General features: G+C 44.6%; 1 protein-coding gene across 1 annotated transcript in view; it reads right to left on the bottom strand.

The window, feature by feature from the left end:
* Window positions 1–23,758, bottom strand: part of frem1b (Fras1 related extracellular matrix 1b) — an 87,889-nt gene that overhangs the window by 45,785 nt on the left and 18,346 nt on the right. Inside the window, exons 7-17 of the mRNA XM_083969586.1 lie at window positions 23,124–23,447; window positions 21,523–21,631; window positions 20,725–20,856; window positions 12,582–12,926; window positions 11,007–11,149; window positions 9,447–9,643; window positions 8,359–8,449; window positions 7,633–7,800; window positions 6,882–7,090; window positions 3,666–3,759; window positions 1,717–1,969 (exon numbers count right to left, since the gene is read on the bottom strand). Coding sequence (XP_083825712.1) covers window positions 1,717–1,969; window positions 3,666–3,759; window positions 6,882–7,090; window positions 7,633–7,800; window positions 8,359–8,449; window positions 9,447–9,643; window positions 11,007–11,149; window positions 12,582–12,926; window positions 20,725–20,856; window positions 21,523–21,631; window positions 23,124–23,447 — 2,065 coding nt within the window. The remainder of the gene's footprint in view (window positions 1–1,716; window positions 1,970–3,665; window positions 3,760–6,881; window positions 7,091–7,632; window positions 7,801–8,358; window positions 8,450–9,446; window positions 9,644–11,006; window positions 11,150–12,581; window positions 12,927–20,724; window positions 20,857–21,522; window positions 21,632–23,123; window positions 23,448–23,758) is intronic.

Here is a 23,758-nt window from a genome sequence, read left to right on the forward strand (position 1 = left end):
TAAAGTCTTCTGTGTTTATGTTTTTTAGAAACCTGCCTTGGGACTGCGGCTGAAATTTAGCAGTTGTGCTAAAGTCCGGCACATTTACACTGATGCTTAATGCGTCAGTGTTGATGAATGTGCACTGTCCCAATTCAATAAATAAAGAAATGAAATGAAATGAAATGTGACGGAATGAGATGCTTCAAATCAATAACGATCAATACGTTTGATCAAGGCGACAGACAGGAAGTAGAACCAATGGAAACCGAGACGTTAAAAGTCCAATAAAACTTCCTAACAGCCATTTTAAGCTCTGTATTTTTACATACATGTGCTATTTCAACTACAACTCATATATCAAAACGTGCAGCTTTTCCTGGACATTATTGCTGCTACTTTAGTCTTTCGTACTATTTATACTTTTAAAAATATTTAGCTTTTTCTGTCCCATTTCTGTCCTTTCAGACTCTAAACACAACTTTCAACTTCAACAACTTCTACATAGTTTAAGCTACAGACTTCATTCAACTTCTAAACTGTAGACAAACTTCTTAAGTTTTCACCCAGTATTCAACTTTTTCATATTTTCTACCATTGTTGAGATAAAACTTTTCAAAGCACATGAGCATTTCACACTTTTTTTTCCAATGAGGGTTCATTGCGTCTGATGAGCAGAGGCGAGAATGGATGACGTCATCATTAGAGTGGGAGAGGAAGAAAAGCGACTGGAACTTTTCTCTTTAAACTCAATTATCTGGACTGTGAAACTTTGGGAGATTGTTTTTGAATGTCATTGCTTTGAAATTAGGGTAGGTAGGGAGTCTGTGAAGATTAGAACCACGTGAGTAAAGTGGTTTAACATTTATGACCAAAAAAATCATTTTTCACTCTCGAGAGTTAATTTTGTCGATCATAAGTTTCATGAGAATTGTGTTTAGACCAAAAGAGATGATTGTAAATGTGTTTTATACATGGGTTGTGGTATCTATGAGCTACAACATGAGGTAGTAAACCTAGCATGAAACTGCACCATCTTAGCTGTGAGAGCAATAAACCCAAGCTAAGGTAGCTGTGGGGTTGATCCACCTATCCTATACACTTAGTGAATGTATTTTGGCTGTAAATGTCCAAATGATTAAATCAAGATTCTGTATGTTTGTGATTACAGTAAGTATGTTCCTATAAACAGGAAAAGTTGTTTATAGTGAGGCCAAACTTTACTTTCAAAGAAAAATCTCTGGGATTCTTCCCAAGATGCAACGTGATTACAAAACTCCCCAAATCTCAGTGAGTTGGTGGCTCAGCAGGAAGTCCCTGCAGTTTGTGTTCACCTGTAGCCTGGACAGATGAAATATTAAGTAAAGGGGGAGGTAGGAGATGGATGGAAGGAAAGAAGGGGGGGTTGGTCACTCCTATGGTCACAAGACCACTTTTTTTGAACAACATATATTTTAAAAATAGTTATATTTACACTCATTCTGTTAATTTGTAGGGATGCAAAACATCCTGAAATATATGCAGATGTGTTAGTTGGCAACAAAACTATAATTGTCTTGATGTAGTGATCCTGAATACAAAAAGTGGCTCAACTTACCCCACTCTCCCCTAAATTTTTTTATTGATTTTCTATGGGTTTTCCAAGTTATCAGCTGATTATCTAAAAATAGAACGTTGCGACATCCGACTCATTTTGATAGAATGGGTCATATCTAAACACCAGGTGAGCCTGTGAACCTGTGTGTGCGTAGTAGACGTGTCCCTGCAGCAGGTCCTGCTGGGAGAAGCGGTCCACCGTCAGTCCGTCCCTCTGCAGCTCTCCTCGGCCCGGGCTTCGTGCCAACATGTAGCTGAGTCTGGAGTCGTCGCTGTCGCGGTCGGTGGCCGACAGGTAGTCCACCGTCACCTGGACCCGGCCCCCCTCCTCACAGCTCAGCTCCGCCCACAGACCCCGACCCAGCTGGGGCGGCTCGTCGTTCATCGGGACGATCTACACAACCACACACACACACACACACACAGTGAGGTCCAGGTCTGAGGAACACCTGGTTGGCGTAGCTGGGCTGTATTCCACGTGGGTTTTGCACACACGAAGAGAGGACAGAAAAAAAAGCCAAAAAAGTGCATCAAGAATGAACCATGACAGTGATTAGAATTGCAATAGCCGCCTTGTTTTATTGCCAACCATTCCCTTTCCCCAGACCCTATACAAACAGGCAAATTGTTAAAAACCAGCCTTTTTTTTAGGCCTTTTCTCGAAAATTGCATATCCATAATAAAATGAGTATATCTCTGCAACTACAAGGTCTATTACTTTTGGTGTCATAGTAAAGGGAAAAAAAAACTATAAATTGCTGAGATGTGTAAATTTCAGTATATGTGTTACTGGTGAAGAGTAAATGAAGATGGCACACAGAAAACAATTTATAAAATTAATATTTGCCCCCCAAAAAAACCTATTTTAGATGAATGTCCTTCAGAATGATGCTGCTAAAGCTCAAAACCTCTATCACATGACTGTACAATGTATGAACATTATCTCTGCAGCGGATTGGTTGATTCGAGTGATTGACAGCTCATTCGAACCGTTAGAGCCAATAGAATGAGGCTATATACTGGCAGCCAATCAGAAGCAGCCAAATCCTGACATGTGTGACATGCAGGCTTGTTGTGTGCTCACAAAGGTTCCCCCGCTCCTAAAGCCGTCTGGACCGATTTAGATGAAACACCGGTCAAAGTTCAAACTGGAAATATTGTGGATTTACCCTTAAAACAAACTTTTCACGGCCAAACAGCAAAGGTAAGAGGAAATGTACGACCATGTTTTGGCCAAGCAGTGTCTGTGTTTGCTGGACTTTGCTGGTTTTAGTCTTCTCCCTCTGCCGTGCTGCTGTGTAACTGTTAGCTTCTGTGTAGCTGCTGTGTAGCCGCGGCTGCTATGTGTCGTTCACATCTCTTTCAGATGAGCGGTCGCTGATGTGTTTTGCATAATGTACAGTCGTATACGAGCCAGAAATGTGGCGACTGGGTCCACACAGAGGTGCTTCATGAAGTTTGATGTCTAGTTGTTTATTTGAGTAGTGTTTGGGCTGTGTTTGGGTCATAGAAACATGTTTTTTTTTACACGTTGTGGGCCAGCTTCTGTTTTGTACTTTTCTGACCGTTCCCAGGGTCAGCACGAAAATTGGTGAGGCTGCCTTTAGTTATCATGCTCCAAGATTATGGAACAGCCTCCCCTTGCACATCAGATGCACCCCAACACTAATATCTTTTAAGAAAACCCTGAAAACATTCCTTTTTAGCTGTGCCTTTCAGTAGTCTAGTATTATGCTTTTATTGCTTTTAACTGTGTTTTTATTCTATTTTATACTATTTTTACTTTTTACTTTTTATTTACTTAATTATTTATTGAATTTTATTGTTGTTTACTGTTTTTACTGTACTATTTTTTTTTTTTTTTTTTTTAATTAATTTTGAATTTTTGGTGGCCTATTATTATTAGTACTGTTATTGTTTTTGCTTGCTCTGTAAAGCACATTGCGCTTCCACAAGGAATGAAATGTGCTATATAAATAAAGTTTGCTTGCTTGCTTGCTTGCAAATTGAGAGGGGCGGCGCCTGCTCGTATCCCAGTCTCTCACCTGGTTTCTGCTGGTTTCTGCTGGTTTCTGGTTTGTGAGACTCACCTGTATGGGCAGCACCACGGCAGCTGAGTTGAGACCGTCCGTCACCTTCAGACCGACCTCGTCCTCCGTCGTCTCCGAGTCGTCGTGGATGTACCTGTCAACACGGTCGCTCTGTCAGTCAAACTTCAATGCTTGTTATTATATATCCTGTTTTGTTTTTGTTTTTGTTTTTTTCCTGTTTGTTTGCTTGTTTGTTAGCTTTTGTTTTCTTGCCTAATGCCATTTCATGTCCTGCCTTGTAATGTCTGATATTGTTTGTGCTAATGTTTTAGCTCTGTGTGCTACTTGCATGTGTTTCTAGCTGTACTTTCTGCATGTTATGTCTGCTGCCATGAGCTTTTGTCATGCTGTATGTCAGACTTCTTACCTGTTTTACTTGTTATTATGAGCTTTTACTAGCTAGATTGTTATGTAAGTTGTGTTTTGAAAGTACTTAATTGTTGCCCCTTTTTTTGGCTTTTGGGACAAGGACAAAAACTAGCCTTGTTGGCTAACTCTGGCCCACTTACAGTTTTTATTTTAACTCTGTTGATTAGTGGTGCACTGTCCCTATGAAATAGTAATAATAATCAAAATAAGAGAACAACGAGCTGTGAACAAGTCAGAACAACCTGAGATGAAACTAAAATCATCTAGAGATAAATCAAAAGAAGCAAAGTAAACCACGAACACAGTGAATAGAAAAAGGGAAAAATTAAACTACGATTAACCACCAATACTCTGATGTCACTTTTGGATACAAAATGTCATCATTTCATTTTAGCCGTAGTCACATTTGAGTTAAACTGTGTCATATAGTTGTTAGTTATTAATTTACTGAGATTTATTAAATAATGAGTTTGATGTTTAAGTTAAATTATGAGTCTCCTCGGGAGCTTCTGTCACTGTTCTGTCACACCCTCCACTTTCAGACAAACGAGGAACCGTCGTCACCCAGTAAAACAGATTTAAATAAAGTTTTTGAACAAACAAAGATACAAAGCGACAGATTCCCTGAGAATGAACCGAGTCACAACGGATGAAAGAGCCAAAAAGCACCGAGACCAAACGTTTCAACAGCCGACCACATAAAGAAGCCACGTGTTTCCTCTGAGGTCTCGGTTTATGTTCGTGGATCAGCGGCTCTGTAAACACGCGGTCGGCTGAAGGTCGGATCAAAGCCGGCGCAGACTAACAGTTTACAGAGGAGCCAGAGTTTACAATATCTGCTCCGAGTCGTCATGGAAACCCAGTGTGGAACCGTCTCATTAGCGTCGCTGCTCTGTAATATTCACACAAGCTTTTGATCGTGTTTGGTCTCCGTGTAACTGCAGCCAACGAGCCGAACGAACCCACATCTGCTCCGTGGTACGAGTCTGAGCTCGGCATCGATAATAAGTCTCTGTTTGTTAAACAAGTGATGCACACAGACTTCATCTAAAACTAGGAAACTATGGAGCTATTTCCCTGACATTAAAAGTTTGCATTGAAAACAGAATTTGGCATTGTAATAAACATTTTTGGCATTAAAAATAAAATTTGGCATTGTAATAAAAGTTGTATTGACACTGAAACAAGTATTGGCATTGAAAAATGTTGGAACACAGGCATAAAAAATACAATATTTAATTTGGATTTTTTAAAAATATATTATTATGTAGTTTTCAATGTCAGTCTTCAGATTTCTTCTTCAGCGTCCCTAGCCCCTCCCCTCAGACGCCAAAACCCTGACAGTCACTTGGCATTGAAAAAAAGAACATTGAAACAGAAAAAAAAAAATTGAAACTGAAAACCAGTGAGACTGGGGGGAAATGCAGTGTAAAAAAACACACTGAAAAGATGGACATGAAGAAGAAATCTGAAGACTGACATTGAAAACTACATGATAATATATTTTTTAAAAATCCAAATAAAATATTGTATTGTTTTTTATGCTTGTGTTCCAACATTTTTCAATGCCGATACTTGTTTCAGTGTCAATACAACTTTTATTACAATGCCAAATTCTGTTTTCAATGCCAACTTCTAATGTCAGGGAAATGGCTCCATAGGAAACTGGTGTTTTTACTCTCTGAAACAGATTCTAGATGTTTGTCAGTGAGAGTGAAGATTTTCTGTCCACTGCAGAAACACACTTCCCATTTGTATTCTTGAGTCTCCAAGTCCTCTTGATTTCACCTCTAATCTTGTTGTTTTATTTTGTTCAAACTGAAATCACTTTGAACGTCTCTCCATTGACCTGAAAGGTTTATTTATAAATAGAATCTGGTTGATTGATAGTGCCTTCATTTCCCATGATGCAACTGGACCATTTCTCCACCAGTATCATCAGAGTCACCTCCTCATGTCCGTGTCTAGTTACAGGTCACTTAAAGGGACAGTTCAACATTTAGTCAGATCCTCCTCTCACCATAATCCCTATAGTCATAGCAGTAGGTTCATTACCTTTAATTGTCGGTGCAAGCTGTTTTTAGAACGGCGGAGCAGAGCCGTGAGCTGCTCAGAGCTACGCTACGGAGGCTCATTATGGGATTTCTTGGTTTCCCTCATCAAACTCATCAAATACACAATCCAACAACTCCACAACGCTCTGGTGGACACACTGCAAAAACTCAAAATCTTTCCAAGAATTTTTGTCTTATTTCTTGTCAAAATGTCTCATTTCTAGTCAAAACTAATCTCTTTCCACTTAAAATAAGACTCATCGCCTAAATATTAACTTGTTTTTAGATCATTTTCACTTGTTTCAAACTAATTTTCACTTGAAATAAGTAGAAAAATCTGCCAGTGAAAGCAAGTTTTTTGTGTTTGTAATAAGGAAGAAAAACTTGCTCCACTATCAGATTTTTTCTACTTATTTCAAGTAAAAATCTGCTTGAAAGAAGTAAAAAGTGTCTAAAAACAAGCTGCTTTTTAATGTGATGAGTCTTATTTTAAGTGTAATTAGATTTGTTTTGACTAGAAATGACATTTTGACTAGAAATAGGATAAATATTCTTGGTAAGATCTTGAGTTTTTGCAGTGCAAGTTGTGAGCTGCACATTCACCACGCTATGAGATAATAACACAACGTTACCAGACAGAGTTGGTTTAGAGGAAAATTCATGCAATGTGGAACTACATTCCAGACACGGCTGCTGCTGGGCGGAGGGATTTCAGAAGAGAAAGTAGTCCAGAGTATTTGCTTCATGTGTGGTAATGTTACGTAATGTTACATAATGTTAGATGGTTGTTAACCTGACTCTGAGTCCTCTGAGGTCCAGCAGACTGAAGCGGTCTCCCTGCAGCAGCGCTCGGCCCTGTAGCTCCACGCGGCCGTGCCGAGGCGTCCGCTGCAGCTCCACGCTCAGCGCCGCCTCGCTGCTGTCGCGGTCCCGGACCAGGAGCTGCTCCTCCGTCAGCAGCGCCGCTCCGCCCTCCTCCACCCGCAGCAGGTTGGAGAAGGCCTGACGAGGCACAGCAGTCACACAGTTGAAAAGTACAAAATTGAAAACGTTGAGAGCAACAAAGGGATATAATTAACTTAATTTTGCAACAAACATTAAGTTTTCTTGTTTGTTTCTGACTGTTTTTTAGCGTATGTTTGTAGTTGAGGATTGATATGGGTTGTGTAATGTAACCTAGGAAATTTCGACCTGTTTTGTTTTTGAGTTGTGAAGGTTTGTGGATATAGGATGGTCGGTGGGGGACGTATTGTGTAGGTATATGTATGTATGTGTGTATGTGTGTATGCATATGTGCCATTCCGATTTTTATAATGAAATGAGAAACGAGGGTGCGGCAGCTATGAGCTTTGCTTCAGCCGCAACCCTTTTCCACCAGCTATATAGAACTTGATACTACCTTGAATTTGTTTTGTTTAAATTTTGATGCTGTGATCGAAATAAAACATTCATTCATTCATTCATTCAATCCACCAACCAAGACGTTGTCCTGCAGGTAGAAAGAGTGTATGTGTGTGTGTGTGTGTGTGTGTGTGACCTCTGACCTCTGGCGCCTGGTCGTCCACGGGAGTCACGGTGATGTTGAAGACGAGGCCGGAGACGGTGTCGCCATGGTGATCGCTGACGGAGAAGACAAACTGGACGAAGAGAGGCTCCAGGCCGATGTCCTCCACCGGCGGCATGAAGGCCACTTTCATGTGGTTGACTGCATGCTGCGAGGCAAGGCAAGGCAAGGCAAGGCAAGGCATCTTTATTTATACAGCGCATTTCATACCAAGGCAACTCAATGTGCTTTACATAAAGACAAAACATTAAAAAAAGAAGCATAAGACAGAATAAAAACAAACAAAACACTAAAAACAGAGTTAAAAGCAAGAGCAAATAAAAGTAAAATAAAAGAAAATAGATCAAGTTTTAAGATCTTAAAAGAGCTCAGCTATAAGCACATGAAAAGAGAAATGTTTTTAACCTGGATTTTGCATAAACTTCAGCAAACAGTGAAAACAGCACAGAGGCAACCGAACCAACCGAACCAACAGAAGCAACAGAAGTGTGACAGTGGTGGTCCTGTCACTATGCCTCCAATTGATGATGTGCCCTGGCTACTTGGCCAAGGGGATGTCCCTTTGGGTGACTGGCAAGCACACATGACTCTAACCCGGGAGGTGTGGGTTCAATCCCCGCCCGGGCCCTCTTCACCTTGCCACAGAAGCAACCAAAGCAACCGAAGCAACCGAACCAACAGAACCGGAGCGGAACCGGGCCTCTACCTGTGTGAAGGACTTCAGCACCGGCACCATGTGGTCCTTCTTCATGGCCGTGGTGACGTCAGTGTAGAACAGACGGCCGGCGTCCATCAGCCTGAGAGCAGCAGCAGCAGCAGAAGAAGAAGAGGAGGAGGCTCAGCTTCATCTCAGATAATAATAATAATAATAATAACTTTTATTTACAAAGCGCCTTTCACGCAACTGAAGGACACTTTACAGCAGTTAAGATCATCAATAAACAATCACCAAAACACAAAACACAGAGCACAGTATAACCAAAATTAAAACATCAGTAAGGATGAATAAATAAAAGGAACAAATAAATAAAACCATGCAGAATAAAGGGGAATGTTAGAGTGAGGGGTGGTGGAGTGGATAAGCAATTTTGAACAGGTGGGTTTTGAGTTTTGAGAGGGGGAGAGTCAGTGGTTATGGATAGCTTTGAAAGTGTACAGAAGGATTTTGAACTGGATTCGTAGTGCGACCGGGAGCCAGTGAAGTTGCTGTAGGATGGGGGTGATATGGTGGGAAGAAGGGGTTTTGGTGATGACACGTGCAGCGGAGTTTTGAACCAGTTGAAGCTTATGGAGAGACTTGTGAGGGAGACCGAAGAGGAGAGAGTTGCAATAATCGAGACGGGAGGTGACGAGACTGTGGACAAGGATGGAGGCGGTGTTGGGAGTGAGGAAGGGACGGAGTCGATTGATATTCAGTAGGTGGAAGTAGGCAGCCCGAGTGGTGTTATTGATGTGAGATTTGAATGATAGAGTGCTGTCAAGGATGACACCCAGACTCTTAACCTGAGGGAAGGGGGAAACTGAGGAACTGTCGATGAGAAGGGGAGAAACGGTCGATTTTGGAAAGTGTAGATTTGGTGCCAACTAGAAGGATTGCTGTTTTTTCACTCTTTAATTTGAGGAAGTTTGGAGTGAACCAGGATTTGATTTCGGATAAGCAGGTGATGAGGGAAGAGGGTGGGAGTGCGGAGTTTGGTTTACTGGAAAGGTAGAGTGTCATCCGCGTAGCAGTGATAGTGAATGTTGTATTTACGGAAGATGGTGCCAAGAACCTGATCTGAACGTGGTTCTTACCCAGGATGCACTGGGCTGAAGCAGGGCTGCGTGATGACGTAGGTCAGGTCTGAGCCCGGATGTTCTCTGTCTGCGAAGTGGAGCTGAGACTGAGTGATGTAAACCACCTCGGTCTCCTTCACCGTCAGAGAGCGGACGCTGCCGGGAACCTCCACGGGAAGCTGGTCCTTCACCGGGAACACCAGGACCACCACCGTCTGCTCAGGGGTCAGAGGTCAGAGGTCAGGGGTCAGGGGTTGGTTTCTACCAAGGGGATAGATCGGACTACACGCAGGCGTAGCTCACAGTCGGCCATATCGGAACGGGCAACTTGCTCTGACTCTGGCGGCAGTTACAGTGCAGTAGATAGGTGATCCAGTCATCTTCACTACAAAAAACTATTCCTAACTCTGTGAAAAATAAATCAGTATGTAGCTATTACTTTAACTATTTGCATAATGTTACTGTAATGTTACTTTTATATAAATGGTAAATGGTAAATGGCCTGTATTTATATAGCGCTTTACTATACCTGTAACGATACCCAAAGCGCTTTACAGTACATCACATTCACCCATTCACACACACATTCACACACTGACGGCGGAAGCTGCCATGCAAGGTGCGAACCACGACCCATCAGGAGCAAGGTGGGTAAGGTGTCTTGCCCAAGGACACTACGGCAGCAACCGGGACAGAGTGGGATTCGAACCGCCAACCCTCTGATCATTGGACGAGCCGCTCTACCACCTGAGCCACTGCCGCCCCATATATAAAAAAATACATGATTAAAATGATCCGTGATTTTAAGTATGCTGCATCATAACTACATAGACGTTTATCTGTCTAAACATAGTTATGATGTTTAGACAGATAATCAAACCGTTTGGAAATCGGACAAAAACTGAGCAAGTTATGGTCATTATAGCAGAACATGCACCATAGGCTTAATGCTCTGAGGGAGAGAGTTGCCCTTACCAAGATGGCCGCCGTACTGGCTACGCCGTGTCATTGGGCAGCAGCGGCGGATGAGTCGTCTAGTCTTCTTATATACAGTATATCTATGGGTTTCTACTAGAGCGCTGTAAAAGAGAGTAAGGACAGCAGTGGTCCAATGGCAGCGCCTCCTGGTGGAGGAATATGGGTTTTGCAAAAGCGCCCAAGAACTGACATCTCTGCATTGTTGGTGAATGAGCAAGTGTGGTGTTTTCAATAATTTAAGGACAGTTATAGATCACCCACGTTAATAGCATCATTGAGGATCCTTTACAGATAAACATTAACACATAGGCCAGTAAAAAAGAAACCAAAAAAACACCCAGTTTTCTACATTAATGTTTCAATCTACATTTTATAATAAACAAATTATAATTATAATTTGATATGACCAAGACACCTAAAAACAAAAACACGGCCGTTTTCATCAATTTAGAAACAAGTGGGCAACACACATACATCGGAGTGAATGGGTTTTCTGGGCGCTTTTGCAATACCCATACCCTGCCACTAGGGGGCATGAGGCTTACCACGGGAGTCAATGGTGGTGTCGTTACTCTCTAGTTGCTACAGCTTCATACTCACATATGTCTGGGAGAGGTTTGGCGGCTGGTGGCTGTCGGACAGCGTGAAGTCGAAGGAGTCCTCAAACTGCTCCTCCCCCGAGTGCTGGTAGTAGATCTGACCCTGGACCAGGTCTCTCTGCAGGAAACTGTCCACTGGGACTCCTGCAGGAGGAGCAGCACAGGGAGGAGGTGCACCGTGTGACGAGGAGCATCAACACAAGACAACAACAACAGCAACAACAACACATGCTCCTCCCTAGGGATGGGGACTGAATCCAGTACTTTGACGGGTACCGACTGAATTCTCCCCAAAGGACCAAGTATCGATTCACGTGAAGTCAAACGGTTCCACGTGTCGGTAGCTGAACGCACCTTCAGTGGAGGAGTGTCTGTCTGAAGCTGAAGCCCGACTATACATGATGACATCACATCGAACCGCCAGGAATCCCAGCATGCTTAGCGCAGCAAAGGTACTGCCAATTTGATCTCAATGTGACCGATGCGACTTTCTGCAATATTGTAGAGCAGTGGTTCTCAAACTTTTTTACACCAAGGACCCTTAAAACAAATTAGACACAAATTAGACCACGGACCCCATTAGACAAAATTTTGAAGCAAACACCAGAAATACACAAATATTTGTTTGGAGACTGAAAAACGTTAGCCTACTTTTTTAGTCAATGTACGTTCAGATTAGGGCCAATGACGTGAATTTTTGGAAATACTGTAGAGGAATTGGTACAATTTCTCTAAAAATATTTGAACATTTGTTGAAAAAAGTGGTAAAAATTATCACAAAAAAAAAAAATGTTTTTAAAAAAAATTCTAGAGGAAAATTGGTAAGGTCCTATCAAAAAAAACCTAAACATTTTCCAGAAAAAAAAGGTAAAATTTCCCAAAAAAAAAGAAAGTAAAAACAAAAGTCTACAAAAACTGATAACATTTCGAAAAAAAAAAAAAAAGGTTAAAAGTTCTAGAAAAAATGATAAAATTTCAAGAAAAAGTTGGGGACCCCCTTGAACCCTCTCAAGGACCCCTGAGGGTCCCCGTACCCCATGTTGAGAACCACTGTTGTAGCGTATAGTGGAGCCTCACATGAAGCCCCACTAGACGCTAAGCATGCTGGGAAACCTGACAGCGCGACCCAATGATCCCGATGTGAGCGGCACTGCATTCGGTGGTGTCAGAAAGCAGCATTCTCCATAGACCCCCATGTTAAAATCACTGACTTTACATCCTCAGTAAACATGTTAAAAGCCTGGTGTCAGAACGTTTTCTGGTCTCAATCGATAGTTTCTACCCCCACACACACTCTGAGGGGGGGGGATTTTTTTTTAACTCTACCGTTTTACTGTTATTAGGTTAAAACTCTGGCCAATTAGGGGGCAGAAACGTTGAGTGACAGGTCCGAGCAGCTCCGTGGACAGCTGCTTCGAGGCCAGTGGGCGGGTTCTCGGCCGGCCAATCCAACATGGCGCTGTTCAGGCCGCTATGTTGGAGTCACAAAAACGACTCCCCAAAACCAATGGGGGACGTCACGGATGCTACATCCATGTTTTTACAGTCTATGGTTCTGATGTGGACGGTTCCTCACCGGTCTCCTGGGGGGAGTTCCTCTGGAGCAGCCGCCCCGCCCGGGGAGCGGAGCCGATCTGGAACAGGATGTAGTCGTCACTGGAGTCGAGGTCTGAGGCCGACAGCATGAACTCCTGCAGCCGCACGGCGCCGCCCTCGGCCACCTCCACCGCCACGTTGTTGACCAGGAACGGCGGAGAGTCGTCCTTGGGCAGGATGTTGATGGGGAACTTGTGGCGGATGCTGTGGCGGCCGTCGCTGATGCGGAAGACGATGTGGTCGCGCGTGGTGTCGCTGTCGGAGTGATGGTAGACCACCACGCCGTCCCTCAGGTCCCGCACACGGAACATGAAGGCCTTCCCACCTGACCACAAACAGGAAGCACATGTAGTTTTATAATCACTGAGAGTTAAGGCAAGGCAAGGCAATTTTATTAGTATAGCCCAGGGGTAGGCAACTATATTTGTCGAAGGGCCAGAATTTTTCTCAACAGACACCCTGAGGGCCGGACGGCCTAGATTGAAATTAAATTCACCTTTTTGCTTAATAATTTGGTTGTTTATATTTTTATATTTTTATTTCTCTTGTGCACATCATTTCATCTTTGGTGTTTTGTATGATATAAAATTAAAAATCTTGACATAGCCCATCATATCATCATTTACATATCATGCTGCTGGAGCTTTACACTCCTGTCTTGTTTCCTGAGACATGCCCTGTGATTTTCATCTTAAATATGAAAGGTGGCTGACCATTACAGGGCAGGTCCGTTCTCAAGTTATTGGTCCTAACATGTGTGTTTCTCTTCTATAACACACATTCTACATCTCAGAGGCGACGTCTTTCACGGGCTTCCTTCACCTTTCAAACGAGGCAGAGCTCAGTGGGAAACTTTAGGAGAGACACAGGCCGTAGGCACCGGGACACAACACCGGGAAGCAGGTCCGTGCAACCACGTGCAACTGTGCACCGCGGACGTGCATGGAAAAACAACTGCGTCGCATCAAATGCGCGCTGCTACGGCTTTTGAATTTGGAGCGCACATGATGCGCGTCTACATTGAATGGGTTTGAGCGCGCGCCAAAGACGTTCCATCTGAACGGCCCCCCATGCATGATGCACACAGCTGAACCAAAGCGTCCCAGCGCATTGCCTTACAGGCGCCTGTAGGCACAAAGTCCGAGGGATACCGTAAGAAACTATTAGAACTCAGTCGCGGGCCACATTGGAAGGTTCGGTGGGCCACATTCAGCCCACGGGCCGCCTGTTGCCGACCCCATTGTTACCACCAGTTTGTCTCAAAGGGCTTTACATCCCATCACAACAACATCCTCTGTCCTTAGACCCTCACATCCACTGAGGAAAAACTCCATGGAAAACCCTTTTAACAGGGAAAACCAGGAGAAAGCTCAGGGTGAGCAACAGAGGAGGGATCCCTCACCCAGGACGGACAGACGGGACAGAGATGTTGTTACAGACAGGGAAACAAGTGAGAGACCTGAAAAGACTGTAAAAGATGTAGATTCTTGTGTGTTTTAAATCATAAAGTTATATTTCGGATATATTTATAAAATGCTTATGATATGTAATGTGACTATTTGTTAAAGTCAAATAAATGATCAAATTAAATATAAACAAATTAAATGTAGCTTAGACTTTTCATATTTGAAACAAATTTCATTTTATATATTTTCATTACAAGTTGCTCAGGTAAGTTTATTTTTATTCACACAACATGTTAAAAATATGAAGAAATGAAATATTGTTATAATATAAGGACAAATACTTATATCCATTGGACAGATACTTCTAATGTTTGTGAAAGCAAAGTTCAACAATAAGAATATTCAGTTTGTTGCAGCTGAAGCTCCAGAGATCGATACGTTTTCACTTCATTGCATTTTATTTTGAAAGTCTGATGTTTGTGAGGAGTTGGAATCGAACATGAGAAACTTCTGTGTCCTACATTAATGAAGTAAGCCGTGTCCATCTGTCAGCTCTCTGCTGCTGGCTTGCTGGCCTTCCTCGCTGCGCCGCGCCGCGCCGCGCCGCTACAACAAGCTAACGCTAACAGCAGCGCGGCACATGACCGGCGGCCGACTGGCGGACATGTGTTGTTGTCAGCGGACGGCTCGGTTCCCAGCCAAAGAGTCGCACTTTGATTCAATTACCGTCTCCAACACAACACAACACAACACAACACAACACAACACATGCACTGTGTGTTTTTTTTTTGTTTTTTTTCTCCCATTGTCACTTGGAAATAACAAGTTTCTCTCTTAGCGCCTGAAGGCAGCGCGAGGCGTTGGCTGCAGTCTGAGCTGTGAACACCGGTGGGGTAAAACATGGCGTCCTTCCCGGCAACCGCCCCGTTGCCAAGACGATGGAGGAGGAGGAGGAGGAGGAGGAGGAGGAGGAGGGCAAGGCACGTGCCAGAGAGACAGAAGAGACGGAGAGACGGAGAGACAGAAGAGACAGAGAGACAGAGAGATGGAGAGACAGAGAGACAGAAGAGACAGAGAGATGGAGAGATGGAGAGATGGAGAGACAGAAGAGACAGAGAGATGGAGAGACAGAGAGATGGAGAGATGGAGAGACAGAAGAGACAGAGAGATGGAGAGATGGAGAGACAGAGAGATGGAGAGATGGAGAGACAGAAGAGATGGAGAGACAGAGAGACAAAGAGACAGAGAGACAAAGAGACAAAGAGATGGAGAGATGGAGAGACAGAGAGACAGAAGAGACAGAAGGCCAAGGTCAGCAGACAGATTGAGAGACGAGCGGTCGCGAGCCCGAACCTCATTAGCAGCGTTACCGAGGGAAACCGGCGACTGGTCCAAGTGATGGAAACAACTTGGTAATTAGGCCCAAAGGTGGCGTTGGGCAACAGGCCCATAACGGAGAGTGTGTGTGTGTGTGTGTGTGTGTGTGTGTGTGCATGCTAACAGAGAGGGTGTGTGTGTGTGTGTGTGTGTGTGTGTGTGTGTGTGTGTGTGTGTGGCAGGACAGGCAGCCGTCCATTTGGCTGAAGGCGTTGGACGGAGCTGCAGCGAGTGGAGTGTCCCCACGCTGCAGCTCCGTCACAGCAGCACCGAGGGTCAGCAGCCTCTTCCTCCTCCTCCTCTTCCTCCTCCTCCTCCTCCTCCTCCTCCTCCTCCTCTTCCTCTTCCTCCTCCTCCTCTGAGAGCAGCTCCACCACAGGACACACTCACCGCCTCCGTACATGTGACATGTGAGAGCAGAGCCAAACTTTTGTCGGCTTCACTTCTTAACAAGAGCAAAAACCACACGTAAACAGGAGGAGGAGGAGGAGGAGGAAGAGGAGGAGGAGGGAAACCTGCCCAGTGGGACAAAAGTTTCAACAACCAGCCAACTAATGGAGACCAAAGTGTAAAATCCACCGACTGACAGAAACACAAGCTACAGCTGATTTAAAGTGGAACTGTCTCTAACCCTCCTCTCCTCCTGTTGTTCCCCCTCCTCCTGCCAAAATGTTGAACTATCCCTTTAACCCTGAACTCTCCAGGTGTGGTGTCTCCTCCTCTGTGTCTCTAACCCTCCTCTCCTCCATGTGCATCATTTGTTTCCAACGAAGCCGGTGAGAAATCAATCCATGGAGCGGTGGATAAGGTGGATAACTGTTTCCTAGTTTTATGAAGTCACATGATCACACGGGGATCGTCTCCCTCTACACTCGGGTTCAGGAAACTTTTCAACACTAAATGAGTCTCAACACAGGTCCCACACTGTCCCACAAATACTAAATACATCCAGATAAATTCAATACATTGGAGGTGTAATTGCAGTGGATGGTGGGACAGAGGAGGACGTGAAGTCAAGAAGAGGAAAAACTAGAGCAACATTCAATATTTTAAATAGAATCTGGCAAAGCAAAAACATCTCCCTGAAGACCAAACTCAAAATCTGTAACTCCAATTGTGACGACCCTCTCATGGGCTGGAGGCTGAGCTGGCAGCCAATTTAGGGTCGTCAGCTGCTTCGCCACACCTGGGCTCCATCCTATAAAGGTTCAGCCTTGTGCTTCACTCTCTCTCTCTCTCCTTTCCACTCGCTGACATCCATATTGGTTTTGGTTTTGCACCTTCAACACCTCCACAGCACACAGACCACTCATCCATGCATTGCACTCATTAAAAATCCTACAGACTTCCACACTCTATTGTACATTTGGTTTATGTTTTAGTTATAATCAATTATTTGTTAAACTTTGTGTGCTCTCCCTCCTTGTCACATCCACCGAGCCAGTTTGTGACAAATGGGGGCTCGTCCGGGATCATCCTGTGCCATGGTCAGTAACTTGGGGGAGTCACACAAAGTTTTTTGGTTCTGTTGGTTAGATATGTTTCTTTGTTTTGTGGTGTTGATTTGAGTGGATGTCGGAAGGGCGCAGCAGTCGTTCCCAGTTACGTTAGCTTGCAAACCCATTTTGAGATTCCTATGAGCCAAGTTTACCCTCTGTAGGCTCTCATTGGGAGACCAACCAGTTTGTTGTTTTCACTTCACTGTGGCGGAGAACGTGGCTGAAGACAATGTCTTGGGAGCATTTCCCCAGTTTCGAGAGGGTCGCCAGTTCCTGGTTGCCTTTAAGTACTGGTGGAATCAGTGCATAAGTACCCACCACAAGTACCTGTCCGAAGACTAGGTTTGAAATAGTTCAGCCAGAAACTGGAAAAAGTCAGATAGCACTGGAGGAACTTGGGCTCTGCTGTGGCTTTGGCATTTTGTATGTGGATTTATTGGTGTTTTTCTCATGGGTTTGTAATGTTAAACAGTTTGTGGTTGTGATGTGGTAAGATCTGTACCTGCTATCGCTGTACTTGCTTTGTTGTACCTCAGGATGTTCAGACCTAAAGGGTTTTGGTAAGTTGGGATCAGGACAATTAGTTGTGAGGAAATGGTTTGACTGTGTGGTGGCGCTTTGATTGTTGGCCTGGTAGCTTTGTGAACATTGGCACTACAGCTCATGCTTGACTGGTGAGCTTTGTTGTAGCTTGGTGGTTCCTACTCTGTGTTGTGCCTTGGAGGCCTTTTGGTTGGCTTGTGAGCCTTTGGTTTTGGAGGAACCTTTGGATTTGCTACGATTTGCTATGTTAATTCCAGTTTTGTGTTTGGTTGCTGGGATTTTGTGAAGATGGGGCATTGAGTTGCTTGTCTTGACATTTGGAGCTTGGAGGCTCATTTGTCTCATATTCTGATGCCTCACTTTGGATCCTCACTTTCCTTTGTTCCTGAGAAAATAAATCATCATCCTGAGGTAATGTAAAGGCAATTTATTATGTTTTACCTGCACATCACTTGTCCTCTTTTGTTAACTGTATCTCATCCTTAACTTGCTCCTCTGGATCCAAGGTTGCTGGGTGAGGGTACAGATCTGGTAGGACTGGGTGATGGTGGTTGCTGGTATATCACTCGCATCGTGTCAGTGTACATTGCCTTGTACCACCAACCAAGGGAACGTGAAAATGTTAATGTTTACATTATATAATATGGTTGTCCTGTATGTTTTGTTTCAGAGGTCAAGGTGACATCCATTTTGGTTTTGGTTTTGCACCTTCAACACCTCCACAGCACACAGACCACTCATCCATGCATTGCACTCATGATAAATCCTACAGACTTCCACACTCTATTGTACATTTGGTTTATGTTTTAGTTTTGTGTGGTCTCCCTCCTTGTCACATCCACCGAGCCAGTTTGTGACACCAATGTTAAGACTGTACTGCTGTATGAATCCAGAAGACCATTATCACTAAATTGCAGATCTTCATAAACCACGGCTGAAGACGCATCCTCAGCAACATCAATGCACCAAACAAGATACAGTGGAGGTAGAGCTGAAGAGGAGAAAGTGGAACTGGATCGGTCTCACACTGAGAAGAAACAACACAGTAAAAAGCAAACCGGCAGGGATGGTGCGTGGCGCAGTGGTTAAGGCGGCCGCCCCATGTAGAGGCTACAGTCCTCAATGCAGGCGTCCCCGGTTCGAATCCCGCGTCGGGCAGACCTTTCCTGCATGTCATTCCCCCTCACTGCCTCCCCCTTTCCTGTCTCTCTATACTGTGTACTATCAAATAAAGACAAAAACACCCCAAAAAATATAAAGCAAACCGGCAAAACGCCTGGAGAAGGAGCACAGCACACGATCTAAAGAAGAACGGACTGACGTGGAAACGGCTGGAGAGGAAGGCCCAAGACAGACGAGGGTGGAAGCAATTCATCAATGGCCTCAGTTACCTATGTTATAAATAAGTAAATAAGTTATTTTATTCTAATAAAATAACTGAAACTCAACCTGAACGATGAAGCTCAGGAGGAAAATGAAATGAAACGTTTTTACTTGGGAACTATTTTCCTGAAGTTTCCTCCTGTCGCTCGTTGTTTGTGATGGCGGCAGCAGGAGAAACTTTTGGAGTTTGAGTGTGTTTGGATGAATTATTCCGACTGTCCTCTGAAATCCCGGAGCGAGATGCATTCACTGGTCACGGGACGTTCAGACGCTCAGAGACCTCGTTCACTTTCAGCCTCACGTCTGAAGAAAGGAGTCGGAGGAGAATCAGCTGAAGACACGCTGCCGCTCTGCTTCTATACGTCTAAAGCAGCCATGAAAGGTTAAAGGGATAGTTCACCCAAAATTGAAATTTCCCTCATGATCTCCTCCCCCTCATGTGGACTAAGGGCTGGGAGAAGTTTCAGAGTCCTCCGTGGCTTCTCTGAGTTACAGGGGGTCTCGGCGCAGCAGTGCATGTCCATATGACGGTTGAGAACGGAGCTCACTTTTCTTCATAACAAAAAGACACACCAAAAAACATCCAGATACCTCCATGCTGCTCGTATGTAATGTCCGTCTTGTATTGAAGCCCAAACGTGAGAAATTGTTCCGAAAAAATTTAAATAAGTCTATATTTCAAGCTTGTTTTGTAGTGGAAGCTTCTCGAAGAGGAGCTTCGAGAAGCTTCTCAATCGTCATTTGAGCTTCTGGAAAAGCACTTATAAATAAAATGTATTATTATTATTATTATTATATGGACATGCAGTGCTGCACGGAGCCCCGCTGTAACTCAGAGAAGCCACGGAGGACTCTGAAACTTCTCCCAGCCCTTAGTCCACATGAGGGGGAGGAGATAATGAGTGAAATTTCAATTTGGGGTGAACTATCCCTTAAACCCCCCCCCACCCCCCAGCCGTCTGAGCCCCTGGGGGCCTCCTGCTCTCATGCCACCTCCTCCCCCTCCTCCTCCTCCTCCTCCTCCTCCTCCTAGCTGGTAGCAGTAAACCTGTTTGGGGACAGTGCAGCTGCTCCCGGTGCACCGCTCCATGAAATGGCAGCAGTCGCTCCAATCTGCTCGGTCCCCGCTCGCCGCTCGCCGCTCCGCGCCGCGCCGCAGAGAGACAAAGAGGAGGTCTCCCTACGCGCTGAGCTGGAAGGGACAGACGTGGATGTGGACGGAGAGGGAGAGGGAGGCGGTGGTGGCCTCGGCGTTGCCACGGCGATGCCACGGCCCCTGGCGAAGTGGCCGCGGCCCCGTTTTACACCTGATTAGGAAACACATGCAGAGCCACGAGACATATGCTCCCCCCCCCCCCGCCACACCACGGTCCCCGACCGACCCACCGGCACACACACGGAGGAAAATGGGCGGAAAAGGCCAGACGACGTTCTCTGGGAATTCCCAGGGCGGTGTGTATGTGTGTGTGTGTGTGTGTGTGTATGTGTGTGTGTGGGAATACCAGCAGAGGATTAAAGCAGTGAGGTATAAGGACGGAGGAGAAGCAGACAGTGTTTGTCCTCAGTGTGGACAACCCTCTGGGTGGCAGGTGGAAAAAAAACAACTTTACAAACAAATTTATCTTTAACACTTTTCCTAAATGTTGAACTTTTCCATCTGAATTTCCAGAAAATCTGATTTAAAAATCATAACGATCGTACAGTTTTCACTACTTCTGTTCAGGGTTGTGACACAGACTGAAGATGTGCGACACAAGGAAATAGAAATAAAACCATGTTATTTTGTGGATCTTGGTGACATGAACCTTTGATCCAGATGTGGGTTAGTTAACGAGGCGGCTTCGGTGACCCGTATCTCAACGAGTCGGTGACCTTTGACCCCTCACCTCTGAGCCGGTGACCTTTGACCCCTCACCTCTGACGCTGAGCCTCCCGTGCAGCGGCCCGTCCACCGCCACCAGGTAGACGGCTTCGATGTTGTCGCTGTCGACGATCTGCAGCTGCTCCCAGGTGATTGGTCGGGACTGGCCCTCCAGCAGGTCCAGACCTGCAGCACCGGAGAGCAGCAGGTTAAAGGGATAGTTCACCCAAAATTGAAATTTCCTAACTCATTATCTCCTTCTCCCCCTCATGTGGACTAAGGGCTGGGAGAAGTTTCAGAGTCCTCCGTGGCTTCTCTGAGTTACAGGGGGTCTCGGCGTAGCAGTGCATGTCCATATGACGGTTGCAAATGGATACCAACTGTCTTCGTAACAAAAAGACACACCAAAAAACATCCAAATACCTCCATGCCTCCCAGTTCGTCCAAATTTGACGAACCGGGAAGAGGAGCTTCGAGAAGCTTCCGCTACAAACAAGCTTAAAATATAGGCTTATTTAATTTTTTTCGGAACAATTTCTCATGTTGGGGCTTCAATACAAGAGGGACATTACATACGAGCAGCATGGAGGTATTTGGATGTTTTTTGGTGTGTCTTTTTGTTACGAAGACAGTTGGTATCCATTTGCAACCGTCATATGGACATGCACTGCTACGCCGAGACCCCCTGTAACTCAGAGAAGCCACGGAGGACTCTGAAACTTCTCCCAGCCCTTAGTCCACATGAGGGGGAGAAGGAGATAATGAGTTAGGAAATTTCAATTTTGGGTGAACTATCCCTTTAAACACAGAAAATACAGAGGACTGAGTCTGTGCTGACGCTTCTGAACCTACCCATGTTCCACGAGACTCTGGGTGCGTTTGTTTCCGCCACCCTGATGGAGATGTGCACCACGATGGGCGGGCTGGTCGCGTAGGAGCCGTCTATCACCTGGAACTCCACCTGAGACAAGATTATACAAGATTAGACACCGTAAATCCTCCAATTAAAGCCTCAGAGTGTCTCAGACAGACTCTGCTCTCCTGTACTGGACCGGGTCTGGTCAATAATAATCAATAAAAGCCTCCAGGTCTCAGTTAGAAGTTCTTGTGAATGTACAAAACCTCTCAAAGCCCACGATCGCCTGTTTGAGTCCTTTCTAAGCTGCTTCATTCCTGCTGCAGTTCTCAACGGGTCTGAATATTAAAACACAACCCACTCCGACCCGCGGGCGCCCGTGGTCCGACCTGAGTTATTAAATGTTTTTGTGTTGTTCGGTCCGTTGAGAACTGTTGTTGAGCCCAGGAAAGAGGCGGAGCCTATATACAGTCTGTGGGCGGAGCTACATATTGAATGTTGAATGGGTGCTGATTAAACTACGGTACTTTCCGGACTCTAAGCCGCTACTTTCCCCCGCCCCGGTCTCCCAGCTCTCGTCTCTGCACCGCAACACAAACGCGCTCTGTAACCCGTAATCTTTTGTTTATGACGGTTCAGACTACACAAACACACACGCACGTAACATCGTATATGTTATGTAATGTTTTCCACCGCTCCATTCATTGATTTTTCGCCAACTTTGTTGTCAACAGATGCACATGGAGGAGAGGAGCGTCACCAGAACAGACTGTCACAGTTCCTACTGTCTTTCTGTGGAAATATCTCATGTTACAACATGAAAACCTGACGTTTATATCCAAGTGCGGCCTGTGTGTAGTTTATTTTACAATGTAGCTGGTGCAGTTTATACTCAGGTGCTCTATAGTCCGGAAAGTACGGAAACGATGCTGCTCTGTATCCGACTCTTTCCTTCTGCTCTGACTCTGTTCAACAGGAACAACAGAACCAGAGGAGAGGAGTTCACTCTCTATCTAGATTAACTAAAAGCCTGTCCCATATAGACGCCTGTCTCTGTCTCTGAGAGAAGACGCATCAGTTCAGCAGCTGAAGCAGATAAAAGCTGCTGTTGGAGGATTTATATCTTTTTACCTTGGAGATATTGATTTTTTCGGTAACACTTTACTGTAATAGGTATTCATAAGATTGACATAACACTGTCATAACCATGACATAACACTGTCATAACCATCAATGAATACTTCTGACAGCTGTGGTTAAGTGTCATTCGGTAAGTTATGTCACTTTTGATGCAGAGTTGACATTGTTTGAGATGTTCCTTGTTATGAGAACTTGACATCATTTTTTAAAGTTTGTCCATTAGGTCTGCTATGACAGTTTAAATTGTCTTTATGACAAGTTGTCAGAACAAAAACATCTCAAACAATGTCAACTTTGCATCAAAAGTGAGATAACTTACCGAATGACACTTAACGACAGCTGTCAGAAGTATTCATTGATGGTTATGACAGCTGTTATGTCATGGTTATGAATACCTATTCAAGTAAACTGTTACCATTTTTTCTTTATGTTTCATCATCAGTGTTAGCTCCAGTACCTCGTAGTTCCTGCGCTGTGGTTGGCTGCTGTTGGGCGGCTGGTAGGCCACCCTCATCTCATGCAGGTCGGCCCAGCTGAAGGAGCCGACCAGCTTGGTGTGGTCGTCCAGCTGCGTGACGTAGCCCTCGGCCGGCGGCGACGTCACGTTGAACACCAGCCTCTCCTGCGGCGTCTCGTGGTCGGTGGCGTCCAGCGCGGCCGTGGTGAGCGGCGTGAGGATGAACTGGTCCACCTCCAGGATGAAGGAGGCCATGAAGGCGGCCTGGGGGGGCTGGTTCTGCATCGCTCCGTGGATCAGCACCGGCAACCACACCGCCTCCGCCTGGGAGGAGGAGGATTGATTGATTGATTGATTGATTGATTGATATCTTTATTTCGATCATGTAAACGACAATGTAAAAAAAAAAAAAAAAAAAAAGATAAAATAATAATATAATAAGGAAATAAGTGAACAGCAAAAATGTATACACAAAAAAAAGTAACATCTCATAAGCAACGCAGTTTACATGAGCGAAAAGGAGTAGGAAGAAGTATAAACTTGTCTAATTTTAACTATATGTTCTAATTAAACATTTTACACATTACACATTTTAATCCATATAGTAAGTAAGCAAACACCTTGTGTGAATTATT

Source organism: Trachurus trachurus (assembly GCF_905171665.1).
Source record: "Trachurus trachurus genome assembly, chromosome: 4".
NCBI classification, from domain to species: Eukaryota; Metazoa; Chordata; class Actinopteri; order Carangiformes; family Carangidae; genus Trachurus; species Trachurus trachurus.